Below are 15,448 nucleotides of genomic sequence, written 5' to 3' on the forward strand. Positions count from 1 at the left end.
AGCTGTAGACAAGAGTATCTGAAATTATTTTCCTGGCAGCTGTGGAGAGAGTACGTAGTTGATTGTTCAGATATGTTTTCCTGTTACAATGGAGTAATAAAATAGAGGCTTTAGCTCTTAAACAGCTCCTTATAAATCTGGAAAAAAGCCTGTTCTGCAATACAAATTTGGAAATTCAGACTGTAGGTCGACAAATGCAGTGGCCCTAGTCCTTGAAACGATTGTATGCTGCTGTGTGTGAGGGAGCTGGGCAGGACTTGCTCACGCAACAGAAGCACTTTGCCTCTTTGGAGAATTGTCCCGATGCCAACTACAGCTCAGGGCCTGAATGCACCCTTGAAATGAAGTGGTTTCGATTCTGTTGCTGCTTGCTTTGAACAGAGGCTGTATTGTATGTGCTGTGCTCGGTGTCTTAAGGCCCTAAGCAGCCATCTTCCCACCTCCTGAGACACACGTGTGGCTCCGAGGACAAGGTGAGCACCCCTGTGGATCTGCCTGCCTGCAGCTATGGAAACATTGGTCCCTTCCTGATGAATTTGCTGTTTCCTGTTCACTTCCAGGCAAGTCATGCAGTCTGTGGGCTGTGTGCTCACCTGACCCCCTTCCAGCTGCTGGAACTGGCCATGAGCAGGATCTGCCTTGGGAGGGGAGAGGCGGGGGGTTGTGGTGTGTGTGAATCCCTATGAGGTAGCCCTAGGAGCACCCTCAGCTGTGGAGGTGCTTCTCGCCATGTACAGTGCTGTCCCCTTTCCACAGGGATGGATGGTGGCAGCTTGCGGGGCTTTGCATGTTCAGGCAGGTATTTGATAGCTGTGAGGCTTCACTGCTGGAGGCAGCCGTGCCCCCACCCCTCCCGTCACCACCCTGCCTCAAAGATGCAATAAGAAGATGAAGATCTGGGTGGAATCATCACAGATGCTGCAAGTTAAGGACCCTCCATACTACTCACACACCATATTTCCCATCACTGGTACTGTGTTAACATATTTACTATGTGGATCAAATGCATTTGGGGGCTGGGGACATATTTGGAGTCTGGTTTGCCAAGATCTTGTGTTATAAGGGGATGTTCTTGCTCCAGAATATTACTTCCCCTCGCTGCAGACTCATAGTAGAGATCTGCATGTGACCTATCATCATTGGACAAACCTGTGGTACAAACAAACTGTACAGCTTTCTTGTGTCTGAGAAAACAGCCTGAGAGAGCAAAACCTCCCCTGTACTCTTGATTTCAGAAGACAAAAAATAAACTACAGAGGATCTCACCTTTCTGCCCTTGCAAAAATGTTGGTACTACAGTAGAGCTTGTCAGTCAGGAGATAAATGAACATGGTGTCTCTGGAGCCTGTTGTGAGATCAAAACACAAATTCAGGGGGGAGTAGTTTGCTGGGTGGCCTGCTGGATATGCCAGATGATTCTTCTAATAGGTGGTGATGGCATAGGAGTTTCTCTTTATTTTTTTTTTTTTCTTAATCCCTTTAAAGCGTCAGTTCCTGAAGTAGGAGGAATTTCAGAGAAATCTGTGGCCTAAGAAGCATGTGTACGTGCTCATGCAATCATCAAAGGAACAAAGTGCTGAGCAAATAGTGAGCTCTTCTGCCTCCCCTGCCCAAAGCACATAAAAAAAAATACAGACTTTGCCTTTTGCTTCTTGAATAACTCAACTTTTAAATCTGACTACTAAAACAACAATGCTGAGGAGGCTGTTGTATTTAACTGCATCTTGTCTGAAAAGGTACAGCGAGAGCCCTAGAGTGAATTTTGAGGGAATTGGGAGGGGGATTATATAGCTGCCTGTGAGTCAAGACTGATACAGGTGACATGTAAGCATCATTCTCCGCTCTCACTTAGCAAGTCCCAGTTGTGGGCTTAGTAATGTTAGGATGTTTCAGATCAAGAGACCGGTTGGGTGAATACCTTCAGGTCAAGCTTGAAGGAGCAGGTAGATGGAGCACCAGTTTTGTAAACCGCTGGGTTCCCTGTCTGTTTACCAGCAGAGATCACTGCTCAAAGCAGGTTTGGGGAAGTGCCAGGCTCTGGACCTTCGGTGGTACAAAGTTCTGGGTTGAGCGCAGGGCCTGGGGAAGGATTTATCAGCTACCAGGAAGAGTGTTGTTGGAAGACAAAGCCCAGCCTCATTGTTAGTGCAAGCTGAACACTTCAGGGAGAAATGGTTTGTCCTTGCCTTTGTCACAGAGATCCTCTGCAGCACTTCAGCTCTTCAGGGTGGCCACTCTTTGCAAAACTCCCAGTTTCCACATGCTCCGTTGGGGACACCAAGGGTTGAATTCAACTCATGGAACTGGAAATGTGCTGTACCATATACAATGATGGGAAATGCTAAATAACCTAAAGCGAGGGGTGGGGGAAACAGTCAGTCTTTGTCACAAGCTTAGCACTCAAACTGAAGATTTTTGGCTTCTGGGCCTCTGTTGGAAAATGGGATTTAGTCTAACCTCATCCTCCTTCACCTCCAATGATGACAAGTAAATACTTGTTTGCAAATCAGTAGGCTGCTGCAGTGATGGACACCAAAGAAATGCCCTGGAGAAAATTAATAATTCTCTGTTCTGCACAGGGCTTGGCTGGTGTGCAGTAAATATAGCCAATGTGCGATCCAGACACTGCCAATGAAGAGAGAAGAAGAGAAGAGAAGAGAAGAGAAGAGAAGAGAAGAGAAGAGAAGAGAAGAGAAGAGAAGAGAAGAGAAGAGAAGAGAACTGGCTGCTCATTCCACAATCCCTATCTTCAATGCATTGAATATTTTGGTCCCCAGGCAAAACGACTGTGGGGCCATGTTACAAAGCCAGTACTATAACTCATTTATAGCAGGCATGAACTGAGGTTTTACCAGTAATTCTAGTCCTGGCATGTCTCAATGCTGAGGACTGGATTTTACAAGCTGAACGTTCCTAATTTGTGCTGTCCTGTTTTTTTTGTTTGTTTGTTTATGACTTAAGTTTATTTTACTACCTGTGTTGTGTAGGCATGGAGTGAGAGATGAATCTATTTATAGATTTATGCAGAGAAACACTAGAGATGAATGTTTGAGGAAGCTAACTCCAGCTGTGAACAACCATGTCCTCAATGGAGGCTGGTCAAACCCTTCTTTACGGGTTTGTTTCCTCAAAGTCCTCTAGAATGATCTGCCAGGAACTGGGGAGGCAGGAAGGAGGGATATGTAGTGTTGCAGTGGCTTTTGGAGATGCTGGTAATTTCTTGCAGTCTCTGTAAGACAAAGGTGGATTCAAGATTATGATTTTTCCCAAAATATGCTAGCTATTGAAGAGAGCTTTGTTTCTAAAAGATGAGTCACAGTGATCTCAGGAATTTCTTTTTTTCTAACTACAAGAGCTATAAACAAATCTGTAAGTTATGAGGCAATAGCTGAGTACATCGCTAGATAATGTGTGGTCAGTTTGACCCCGCTGTCTTCATTTAGGAGGTCACTTTAAAACCACTATAAAGAAGGGTTTTGTGCTGCCTTAAAGGGATATGGGCAATCTCTAAGAAACAGGCATGCTTACAGAGACAATCCTTTTGGCTCAGTTTTTGTTTGGTTGTTTCTCTTTTACTATCTGTGGTGCAGTAAATTAAAACAAAAACAAGTCTGGACTTGGCATGTCTTTGTAAATAAACTGCTGTGTGTGAATTGACAGCTCATTTACAACCAGGTTATTTATAACAAAGTTTGTTATTTCTCCCAACAGAGAGCTTGTTTTGCCCTATATTAACAGAATGCTTATGGTAACACCTCCCACCTCTGTCTGTACTGCAGCAGTTACACAAAGGCCTCACAATTTCAATTGTGTCCTTTTGAAATTCAGTTTTGTTGCCTCCTGGAGTAGAAGCAGGGATTTCAGTACGTGAGCTAGAGATTAATACTTCAACTCTGCTTGTTTGCTCTGCGCAGCTCATGTTACCTGTATCTCTCCTGCTTTTTTCCTCTCCTCCCACAGAAGAACTGCTTGGGGAACTGGAGTTTTCAGCATCTACAAGTTTCTCAAAGATCTGGTTTGTGATCAGCCATAGTGCTGAGGCCAGTTACAACCATCTGCTCCTGACAAAGGTAAAGAGCACACTTGGAAGACTGATTATGATAAACTGGGGTCCCCTTCACATAATGTTCTTTTACCGCTCCTCTTTCCTTCACGTTTTACAGATGATCTCTCATTGTCGTCATGTGTTCAGCTCTCAGGCAGCATCATCTCCAGCTGGGACAGCTGTGCCTCTGCTTGTGCAGCTGTGACCACAGGGGCTCATGCTGTCTGGAGCAAAGAGGCTGCAAGTCTCCAAAGCCACCTGTAGACCCTGAGAAAACCACTGTTGTGGCAATGACCTGATCTTGGCTGCTATCAGCGAGGAAAAAGCTCAAGTATCAAACATGTTTAAACTTTGTTTTTCTCCTCACTGCTCTGAGTAAGCTTTGAGTTGGGCCTGGTGTGATACAGCCTTGTGTGTGCTCAGGGTGTATTTACACTAAACTGTGCAGGGGTGGTGCAGGACTGCCTAGTTTCTGTGGCTAACATGGTCTGGGAGCTGGTGTTGGTGTCACAGCCTTGTCCTACCACCACCAATGCCCACAACCACAAGGGCAGGGAAGTTGTTGGTGTTTCAGTGCCACCTGGCTACAAGGACACCAATCGGCACAACTAGTGCCATTGGTCCAGCAATTGTCTATGTCCTGGCTTTTTCTTAGTTGCTGTGAGGTACAATCTCACCCTAGCCTGAGCTAGCCTTAGGCTGCTGTCTGTTTTCTCTTTCTTTGCTCACCAACTAGAAGTGAATGGGCAGATGGGCAAGTTTCTGGTTACTTATCACCGGTGTCCTATCTTGACTTAGGGAGAGGATATTCAGGCAAGCAGTTGGATTCCTCTGGACATTTTTTATCCCATATTGCAACCTCATGTTTCATATCTGACTTGAAATGAAGCACCCCCAGGGACTATCTTCAGGGACTGAAGACAGACTGTCTGCCTTAACTGGAAGGTCTGATTTGGTGATGCATGATGGCAACTTCATTAACAGAGGGAAGAGGCAACTGGGCTAGCTGTGGGTCATGCTATGACCCATAACCACAGCACTTGGCAACTAAGAAGGCTAATGTGGAGAAATCTCCTCCCTCCCTGTATCGCTGTCATGGGGGAAGAGGCCAATGACTGGTTTATGCAAGGACACAAGGAGGGGAGACACCCATCTAACTCATGGATGTAGTGACAACATTGGGTGAATCAGTATTTGCTGTACAGCTTGTGCATACAGCGAAGTCATGGTGACCCAGGGCATAAAACAGTCTTAGCAGCTACGCTTGCACTTCCTTGGCCTTTGTTCCAGAACCAAAACATATGAAGCGTCTTCTGATTCAGCAGGGAGAGAAAGGGAACTACTTAACTCTTTCATTAGTATAATGATTCAAGGAGCACTTGTTCCTCCCAGCACTTGTTCCTCCCATGTCTGTGGACTTGCCAGAGGAGCCAAGTCGTTGCTTTGAAAGAGCTCTAGACATTAAGTCTCTCTTGGGCACAGCTGGGTCTGGAGGAGGATGTCTATCCACCACCTGCTTCCCTTTCTGAGGCCCAGGGATGGGCATCCCTAGCTGGATAGTCCCAGCAAAGACAGGGCAGCTGCCGAATGCCTCACTGGAAACTGGGGAAATACTGTTGTGAGAGAAGGTTTGAGTCCATGTAGCCTCATTTCCTACTGGGCTGGAAGGAATGTGGGTAACTGCAGCTTGAAGTATGCAGTCCATGAGAGATCATCTGCCACAGACATTTATCACACTGTGAAGAGCCTTAACCCTACACGCTGTTGATGCTTGGAGCTGGAATGTGCTTCAGTCCAAAACCTTATTGGCCAACCATGTGTAAAAAGGCTTTTAAAAAATATTATTATTATTATTTTTTATATATTTTTTTTCTTTTTCTTTTTTTTTTTTTTTTAAATCTACTCTGAGGGTGCCCAGAGCGCTGAGGAGGCTTCGTGCCCCCTCCTGCTGCAGAGCACGGAGCAGCCCAGCCCTGGGCTATTGCTAAGTGACTGGCGGCACCTGCCGGTATTTTGCTGAATATTTTGGATAACGGTGATGGTGAGGAAAAGAAATGGAATTAAAACAGCGGTTCAGAGCAGGACACGCATGGCCTGAGGTAGAGAATTCACAACGGTGTTGGTTAATGAGGTGAGAGCAGCCAAGTGTTGAAGTCTGTCCTTTTCTCGGCTTGCTGTGGGAAGATCCATAACCATGAAAGAAAATCCCCCCAGGAAGATATACAATACAGCCAGAACTACTTGTTTTCTAGGAAACCCCCTCTAGTTTAGTTATTTAGACAGTGTGCATCAATATAGGTGTAACAATTTGAACAAGCTGAGGCTGTGTTCAGCATCCACCTAAACACTAGTTGTGCTGGAAGCAGAGGGATTACCCTGGTTATGCTATGCTCTGGGATATTATTTCCTCAATAAATTTTACTGCCTCTTCACATCACGGGGGTTTAGATTGTTACCACAGTGTATTTGTGTCTTAAGTAATTGCTGTTTCTGGTGGCACAGCCAGGTGCCCTTAGCAATTCCAAATGGAAGAGAAGGAGCTGTTTGGTTCCGAGGGTCCTGCAGGCCAATGGGAGCGGGGCACGGAGGTGGGTTCACGGAGCGCCGAGAGGTGATGTGGAGCTGCAGAAATCAGCCGTGCAGAGGGAGAACTTACGCTGAGAATTTTTACTTTTCTTTTTATAAATTCCCCAGGATATCACCAGTTAAATTAAGTGTTGATAATTAGGTTTGTTTCCTGCGGAGGTAAGGTGAGGATTTCTTCCTTTTCATAGCATCTTGCTTCCACTAGCATATTCTGAGGACATTTAACCAGATTTTACCAAATTTGACAGAGAGCTATTAACTTCTAACAATTTAAGATATGGTCTTACACAAGAAAAAGACCCTATTACTGCCCTTGTTGAAGGGAAAGGCTTGCAGACTTCTTCTTTGGTAGACTTCGGGGCATCCATGCTAGGCAGGAAGGAGAAGAGGCACTGCAAATGGGACTTCATTAGTACTGCTGCTCCCAGAGCTGCTTGTATCATCTCAAGATCTCATGTCTTTTATGGAGAGTCACCTCCCTCCCACCAAATCCACAACATTCATAGCATTTGCCAAGAAAAAGTCACATGCTCCTGTCTTGACCATTCCTTTATGTTATTAACGAGATGGATAAAACCGAGCAAGGCACTTTGTGCAGCATCTGTGCTGCAAGATCTCAGTAATCTAGCTGTGGGATGCTCCTTGGGAGGCATGTAGCAAGACACCAGTTTGGTAGCTGTCCCTCCTCCTCATTTTTAATTTCCCAAGCCTCTCCTTTAGGTTTGCTGTGAACAGGCATGATTTTCAACCAGATGTCTGCCTGATTTACACCCATGTAAATCAGAGGTGACTCTGAGTCACTCCTATCTTTGAACTGTCCTGGTGTAGTCACAGACCTGCCATGCTGCACCTGTGCTGACAGCAGCAGGTGGTGCAGCAGGGTGCAGACATCTCCGAGCTGGCAAAGAGTGGGCTGGTAAATCTCGCTGGTGCAAAGCTGCACATCGTAGCTCAGCCTGTGTTTGCCTGGAACCAGGCCCAAGCTACTAAACCCAGCTAGATTGCTTCCAGACCTGCACTGGCCCAGGGGGAGCCAGTGCAAATGTCACTGTTCTGTGCTGCTTGCACTGAGCTAGTTTAATGTCACCACCAGAGTGGGCCAGCTCCAGGCACCTGCAGGAGAGGAAGAGAATGATGCGAGGCCACTGTATAAAGAGGAGCACTGAATGTGTCTGAAGCTGTGTCACTGAGATGTCTTGGCCAGGTTTTACCTGGTTCTAACACATCTCCTCCTTCCTGGGCCCAGGCTGTTGGCAGGATGGCTGCTGGCAAGGTGCGGGCGCTCAGACGAGCTCAGGGCGATGCCCGCGGTGAGCGCGGAGCTCCCGGTTTCCTGCTCTTCTCCAGCGCGGCGAGGCTGTGGGAAGGGGGGCCGGACCCCGCTGCCCGCCGCGCCGCTGTTAAAGCCCCGAGGGGCGGCCCCGGCGGCACAGCCCTCCCCCTGCCCGCCCCGACCGGCCCGAGCGAAGGGCTGGCCCCGCCGCCGCGCCAGGGTAATGGCCCGGGCCGCCTTCACTCAGGCAGCCGGCTGTGCGGCGGGGGAGCGGGGCTGAGCCCATGAGCCCGGCCCGGCGGCGGCGGGAGCCGGCGGGCAGCGCGTCTTCCCGGGCGGCCCCTCCCAGGTAGGAGCAGGGGGGCGCGGCTGTCACCGCCCCGCCGAGGCGCTGCCGTCCCTCCCGCACGGCCGGGGCCGGTGACCCAGGGGCCGCGGTGAGCCCGACGTGAACGCCCGGCGTCGGCAAACACGCCCCGCGGCGCTGCGCGCGCTGCCGCCGCGTCCGCTGTTGCCTGGGTGTCCGCTGTTTGGATGCCTCAGCTGAAAGGCACCGGCCTCGAACGCAACCCCGGCCGTGCCGTGTGCCGGGCTCCCCTCCCCTCCCCTGCCGGCCGGTCTCGCCTTCCCCGCAGCGGTTACGAAAAGCCTGTCGGTGTTGCCTGGAGAGGGAGGAAAGCCGAGGCGCGGCGCCAGCCTCCCCGTGCTTTCCAGGCGGGACGCCGCCGAGGTCTGATCCCCCCGCCCCGTTTCTTCCCCGGGGTGCGTGCGAGCGCGAGCGGGGCTCCGGGTGCGTGGGGCTCCTCGCGGGCAGCCGTTAACGGCCGTTGGCGGCGCGCGCGGGGCTGAGGGGGCGGCCGGGCTGAGGAGGCGACCGGGCTGAGGCGGCCACGGGCGCTGACACCCCGTGTGCCCCTCGGTGCAGGAGAGCGGCGAGGGCCCTGGCAACCGCCGGACGCGGACATGCACTGTGAGCCCGTGGGGGGTCAGAGAGCCAACGCCGGTTCGGCTCGCTGCGAGGTGACCGATAAATGCCAGGGAGCGCCTGTGAAGGAAGTGCCGTGGGTGACTCGTCCCAGCGCTGGTAAAGCTCTTTTGAATCCTCAGATGTCCTTTAAAGTGACTGTCAGCAACAGCAGCGACCCCACGGAGCCTCAGCAGAGCCCCCCTGAAATGTCAGCGCCTCTGCTAGATTTCGTCCCCAAAAGACCCAGCATATTCGAGAGGATCCCGATTTTGCCCAGGGCGCAGGAGCTGCGATGCGCTAGAGGCTCCAAAGAATATTTCCAGCAGCAGAAACATCAAAGCGTGAAGGGTGAGTTTAAAAATGCATGAACTGAACACTACCACCACAAAAAAAGTATATCCACAAACAAACAAAAATGTGTATCAAGTTCCTTTTATGTTTGTTTGGGGCTTTTTTGCCCCCTTCTTTTGGTCTTAAGAATATTTTCTAACTTGTTTAATTAACTGCAGGCTTTAAAACTTTTTTCTTTTCTTTTGATTTCTGTGCACCTATGAGGTGCAGGATAAACTCGACTGTTTTTTTGCCATGGGGCAGTAGAAATTTTTTCAATATTCTTTAAGAAATCGTGTGACCAGCATCTTCTTTAGTTGTCCTGAGTGACTGCTGCTCGGTTTGGTCGCTTCTCAGTGGTGGTGGCTTTGAGGATGGTGCTGGACACAGGGTTAGTCTGTCCTGCGCCTCAGCCTGTGTGTGGGGTGTTTGTTTGTGAGTATTCCAGACTGACAAGAAGTGCCGGGTTCTTATTCAGCAGTTTCACTACGGTTGCTTGGATTTATAGTTTGTATTTCAAGGAGGTGCTACAAACGCTGGATTCAGGCAGTGAATCCTCAGAGTCAGGATTCCTGGTGCCTGAAAGGCATGGCGTAAGGTCAAATTCTGCTACTTAACAAATGCCCAATTTTCATCAATCCATCGTTAGGACGTGGCATTGAAGTTAGGTTAGGAATTGCCCACTAAAATCTGTTAGTTACTCTTTTGAGCCAGAACTTGTTAACTAAGCTGGTATTTGTTAATCAAAATTTAGTTTTGAAATAATCCCTCTGAGGTATCACTGGGTGAATGCAGAGGGAGTTCAAACGTTCTTTTACAGTCCAAAGCAACTTACAGAGACACATGTGCACCTGAGGTTGTTAATATGAAAGCAATGTTTTTTTTGTGAAGTTAAAAAGTTAATCCTGTTTTTCTCGGTCCTCTCCTGCCCTCTGTTTTAGAGATGTACGTGCTGTTTTCTTGTTGGTGTAAGACAGTTCCCACTAGGATTTTTCAGTGCATCTCTTTCTGTCCGTTCTTCTGAAAAATAAAAGTAGACTGTGTGCCCTTGGACTACTAACATTTTCTTTTGTGAGCTTGTTACCTAGGGTGATGGCACCTTACATTGCCATGAAGTTATGTTAATGAACACCTCAATCTGTGCTAGGTCTGTCCTGCAAACGGTAGGATGTATTTGTTCATCACTAGTGAATGCAGACAAGAGTGGAGCAACAGGTTATAAATTACCTTTTTTATTTTTCTGTTTGTTAATGCTGCAGTTCTCCTCTCCTGATTTAGAAAAAAAAAAAAGAGAAGGTTGTTAATGTTTGGCAAGAATGAAATGAAGGTCTGTTACGCAGAATCAGGTTTGGAGGAGGGAGAAGGAGGGTTCACAAAGTATGAAGGGACAGCTACGAGCTCTAGTACTGCTCTGCCGCTATGGCTACTGCTTGTAGAAGTGACTCGTGAGATGTTTAAGCTGGTATGAACCTGAGTCAAGTGGTATCAGCCTCACTCATGGGACAACAAGGGTTCGTACCAGCTTAAAACATCTCATGAGTTGCCCTACTCAAGCAGACTGTCAAAGTGCTTTCCTTTTTTTTTTTTTTTTTTTTCTTCCTTTTCCTTTACTTTGAGCTACTTACCCCTCTTGTCATGGTTATTTCTCTAGTGGATGCTGCAAAGGTCAAGAATGTAGGGAAGGAAAGAAGAAGTGTGAATTCCATTCACTTGGGACTTCTTATAGTAGGTGTAGATGGGCACTGGGAGAGGATGCTAATTTATCTTTCCTGATTGATAAATTTCCCCTTTTCACCACTGGGGAAAAAAACCCCCACGTTTTAAGTTTTGTTCCTGTTTTTTGTTTAATGCATTTTCTGTCCAGGCTGTTACCTTGTGGTTGCTTCAGCATGTGGGTGACTTGAGTCATGGGAGTTAGTAGGGAGGTATCCATGGTCAGGATAGGGTTCATTTACTGAGTGTGGTGATTTGATAGATAATGTTGGATTTTTCCACAGACAGCAGTACCGGGTTTTTTGGGGAACAGGGTTTTTTTAAAAAATTATTTATTTTTTAACCTTGTGAAGGTATTTTTAGGAGAAGTTAGGGAAAGAAAAATTTTGGGCTAGAGCTGGATTTCAAGTATGTGGGCTGTGATGCTTCTTCTGGTGTCATCAAGTGCCTTAGTGTCCGCTTGAGCATTTGGGAGTTCTCCCACCAAATACTGCGAGCTGCCAGTGCCTGCTCAGCACCCTATCCTTCTGCGTCAGTTTCACAGAAATAACAGAAGGCACTCAATTGCTCACTGGGATCTAATAGTAAAATCGGAGCTCTGTGTATCCAAAGGGAGTTATGCTGCAGATGGGAGAACTGCTGATCTTTCAAGGAGTGGTGTAAACTATCTTCCAACAACCCTGGTTCTCTCAAGAAGATAAGGGCTAAGGATGGCTGTATGTACAAATGATATAATAAGATACATCTAGAAAGTGTGAATGAGGGAAATATTAATATTTACCCAGTAAAAGGTTTTGAGAAGGAAACTGGTGACAGCTTGATTTCAGATCATCATGCTGTGTGTCTCCTGCTCTCCAGTCCCAGAGTACCATGTATCCAGTTAATTCCCTCTGCAATCTGGGTTAGATTACAAAATGTGCCTCCTGGTTTTGGTTTATCCACAGTTGAAAGCTGCATGTAGGGAGGGTAAAAGACCCTCTTTAACAAGAGCAAAATCAATTTTTATAGTTGCATGTAAAAAGACTTTTTTTTTTTTTCCTAAACATGCCTTTACTTTTTTAACTTTTTTTTTTTTTTTTTCAAACAAGAAGAAATCAAAATGATACACTACCCTCCTAATAAAAAGGGCAGCTTTGAAGTAATCACAATGGGAAAAAAGCATCCTGCTGCTATAATGTCTGTGTGGTGTTATTCTACTGCTTCACAGTACTTAAGTTATGATCCTGCAAAATGCTTCTGTCCCTGAGTAAGTCTTATTACATGAACAGCCAAACAAAAACTTGAGCGGTGGTGGTGAGGATTACTTCTGGGAATCAGATCACTTGTGTCTAAACTTTCCAGGATGGAGCCGTTGTTTGTTCACTAAAAATATCAGTATTTTGGAACTGTGCTTCATGTTTTGTTCTGTTTGGGAGCTGTTTAAAATAAACACCCAGTTTTCACCCAGCCTCCCCCTTCTGGTATGATTGGCTGTGATACACACCACGCTTTTCTTGATCATTGATTTTTCTGGGTGTCAGAAGGCAGAGTATTTGCACCCAGACGGTGCTTCCTAAAGGCATTTGTAGTCTGCTTGGCATAGAATTAACTGTACCCTAAGGTATGATGTCCAGTTTACAATGTTTTCCAGGGATTCTGTGGGTTTGGTTCTGTTTTGTTGTATTTCATGCTACAGTATTACTATTATGAAAGTAACACAGGGCAAAATAATTGTTGTCACCTGGAAAGAAACTTTTGTGAAAGAAAGCTGTAGTGGTGGCAAAAAAGAAATCTATAAAGATGTGAGATATCTGAGTTGTTTTTTAATTACATTGATTATGGTTGTTATCGGGAAACACTTATCCTTTTCATTCTTTTCCAGTTTTGTTTGGTGTACCTGATTCATGACTCAGTAGAAATGACAAGATTTATCCTGTTAGTTGTGCCACTGGGAAATCATCCAAATGGCACAGACTTTTGCAGTAACCACTTCAGATATTAACTTGCAGTGGGCAAAACAATTAGCTGTTCTGGTTGCAGTGGCTGGATGTTTCTTTGTTGAGAGTATTTTTTATTCAGACACGGAAAATGTTGATTGGGTTTCTTTTATTGTTGTTTGTGGGTTTTTTTGTTTTGTTTTGTTTTTTAGCTGTATCTCCTTTCAGCAAACATATGACTAATGTATTGAAATGTTTTAATTTTCTGCTGTTGAGAAGGAGAATTGAATCTTGCCATGTCAACCCCTTGTGACTATTCCCTCAGTTAGCAGGACAGTCTTTGCATAAGAAACAGCTTAGACTGTTGGGATCTTAAGCAAAAGCATATGTTTTGGCTATATGACTTATTAGGTGTATTGACTGGTCTTGGACCTGATTCTGCCATTTCCTTTCATATACCTTGTCTGTATTCACCTGGATTATCCCACTGGAGCAAATGGGACTGACTAGAACTGATAAATATTATATGGGTTGATAAGGAGACAGGGAATGGGCTCACTGGTATGATGATCTCTAAACTCAATTTTATATAGACCTGTAGTGGGTTTTGTTTTGTTTTGTTTTTTTTAATTTTCACGACGTTTCTCTTGCTTGCTCTATTATGCATTGGAACTCTCCACTACAAAAAAGGAATTTAAAGCTTTATTGGAAACAAACTTGCAGTAACAGAACCCCTTTTTATTTCATGATCCCACAAAACCACTTTTTTTTGGATTGTTTTTTTGTAAGGGGAGAAAGGAGAAGAAACTGCAGATTGAAAAATGTGTGCATAAAGTAATTTGGGATAAATTGTGACTGTCCCCTCCTCCCTTAGACTGGCTAAAATGCTCACTTGTCTTGAATAAGTAAATAACTTTCAGTTACTTGCTGCTGAAGGAAGTTCTTCTAACAATTCATGTTGTAAAATCGAAGTCACTGAATTGAAGATGAACCTTTCATGGTTTTAATTTAAAAGAGGTTTAAGTGTATCTAATAATTAAAATATTTGTTATTTAGGGATCAGTGATAGAGAATATTTAGTAAATACAACCCAGAAGATCTAACAATCAACCTGTCATATAAAGGCATTTGGTACTTGTAAAATGAAAGCAAACCCCCCCTATTCTACTTCAGGAAAAACATTCAGCTGTTGGAACAAATTAAGAGAATAAATATTGTATCTGTCTTTATATTGTGTAGAAATATATGGAATAACAAGTAATGTCATATTACAGGAAATAAGTTTGATTTATGGAAGAGATTTTTTTAAGTTACTAAGATTTACTTGAGGGCAAAGAAGTGAAAAATAAGAAATTACTTGTTCTGGCTTTAAAATGTTACATTAACACATGGAATGAAAATGAAGATTGTTATATACTCTGCTAAATGGAATGAGAAGGGAAGTATCTTTCCCTTTCTTATTTTACGTTAAGAAAAAGTTTAAAATATAAATCTTGCAAGTGCTTAAGTATGTGTATTACTGTGCTCCTGTCAGTTGTCTCATCAACTACAAATACTTTGGACTTAGAATTTTCTAAATTATGTAGTCAGCTATCTCTAAATGATTATTTGTATGTTAGAGTTCAACTCTCTACACACATGAGCTGTCGAAGTGTACGCTGAGGATTTTTAGTAGATTTGAAATAATATTCTGGAAGTGCTTTAAGATTCTATTAAGTAAAACTACAACTTGTGAGTGTCTTCTTGGAGATAGTACTTCTTTATTGCAACAAAGCTGTGTTGTGTTTTTTTTTTTCTTTGCTTTCAGTGAGCAAAGATGCTCAGTATGTTGAATAGGAGGGACAAAATTTTACTCTAAATTATTAATATCAGCAGGAGTCTTGCCACTAAATTTAGCTGGGTCAGTATTTCAATCCTACTATTACAAAGTTCTTTATCGTGTGTACAGTGGAAAGCTTGTAGGACAAATAACAAGCTTGTATTAAATCCATCTCTAAGCTGGGAAGAAGAATAATGTATGGACTAGGAAGGGAAAGTTGTAGTACTTTGGATATAATTTCCATGTTCAGTACCATGATTATCATTATTCTAGAAATGTGAACCTCTGCTGTTTAGTGATTTTTTTTTTTTTTTTTTTTTTTTTTTAAAGAATTGTTGAATATGTCGATGGCATTGTGATTGGGGAGGGAATAGAGATGGAAACCACTCCATTCTGTACTGCAGGTTTCTGTCATTATATGTCAACAAGCTTGAACAAGGAATGCAATCTAGTAATCATTTTATAGTGCATGAAACTGCTTTTAATAGACTGTTGTTTTTGTTTGCTTCTTTTTTCTCAGCCATCAAATGTTGTTTCCCAGCACACTGATGTAACTCAAAGAATATAGGGTTCCAAAGCAACGCCAGTGCTCACTAACTGTGGCACGGCATAATCTTGCCCTACAAATGTGCAAACAATAGCAAAAGTATGTGTTTCTGAATATGACACAGCTGTTACCTTCTCCCAAGAGCAGGGAGCGTTACAATGGCATAGACAGAACGACCAGTTAAAACCACTCATGCCATTTTATGACATTTAAATGGGGCATGTAAAAAAAGCGAGGGCTGGTTCTTTCATT

At 44.8% G+C, this 15,448-nt stretch overlaps 1 protein-coding gene across 6 annotated transcripts in view; it reads left to right on the forward strand.

Moving 5' to 3' along the window:
* The first annotated feature begins 8,095 nt into the window (after positions 1-8,095).
* The window catches only part of GLIS1 (GLIS family zinc finger 1), a 196,814-nt gene continuing 189,461 nt past the window's right edge, over positions 8,096-15,448 (forward strand). The window contains exons 1-2 of one of the 6 annotated variants that reach the window (XM_065072105.1): positions 8,096-8,253; positions 8,830-9,219. In XM_065072105.1, the coding sequence (XP_064928177.1) occupies positions 8,868-9,219 (352 nt within the window). In that variant the 5' untranslated portion in view covers positions 8,096-8,253; positions 8,830-8,867. Of the gene's footprint in view, positions 8,254-8,278; positions 8,635-8,829; positions 9,220-15,448 lie in introns of those variants that run through there. The other 5 variants (XM_065072106.1, XM_065072104.1, XM_065072103.1 and 2 more) reach the window with 5 other exon arrangements.

This window comes from Columba livia, chromosome 8, assembly GCF_036013475.1.
Source record: "Columba livia isolate bColLiv1 breed racing homer chromosome 8, bColLiv1.pat.W.v2, whole genome shotgun sequence".
NCBI classification, from domain to species: Eukaryota; Metazoa; Chordata; class Aves; order Columbiformes; family Columbidae; genus Columba; species Columba livia.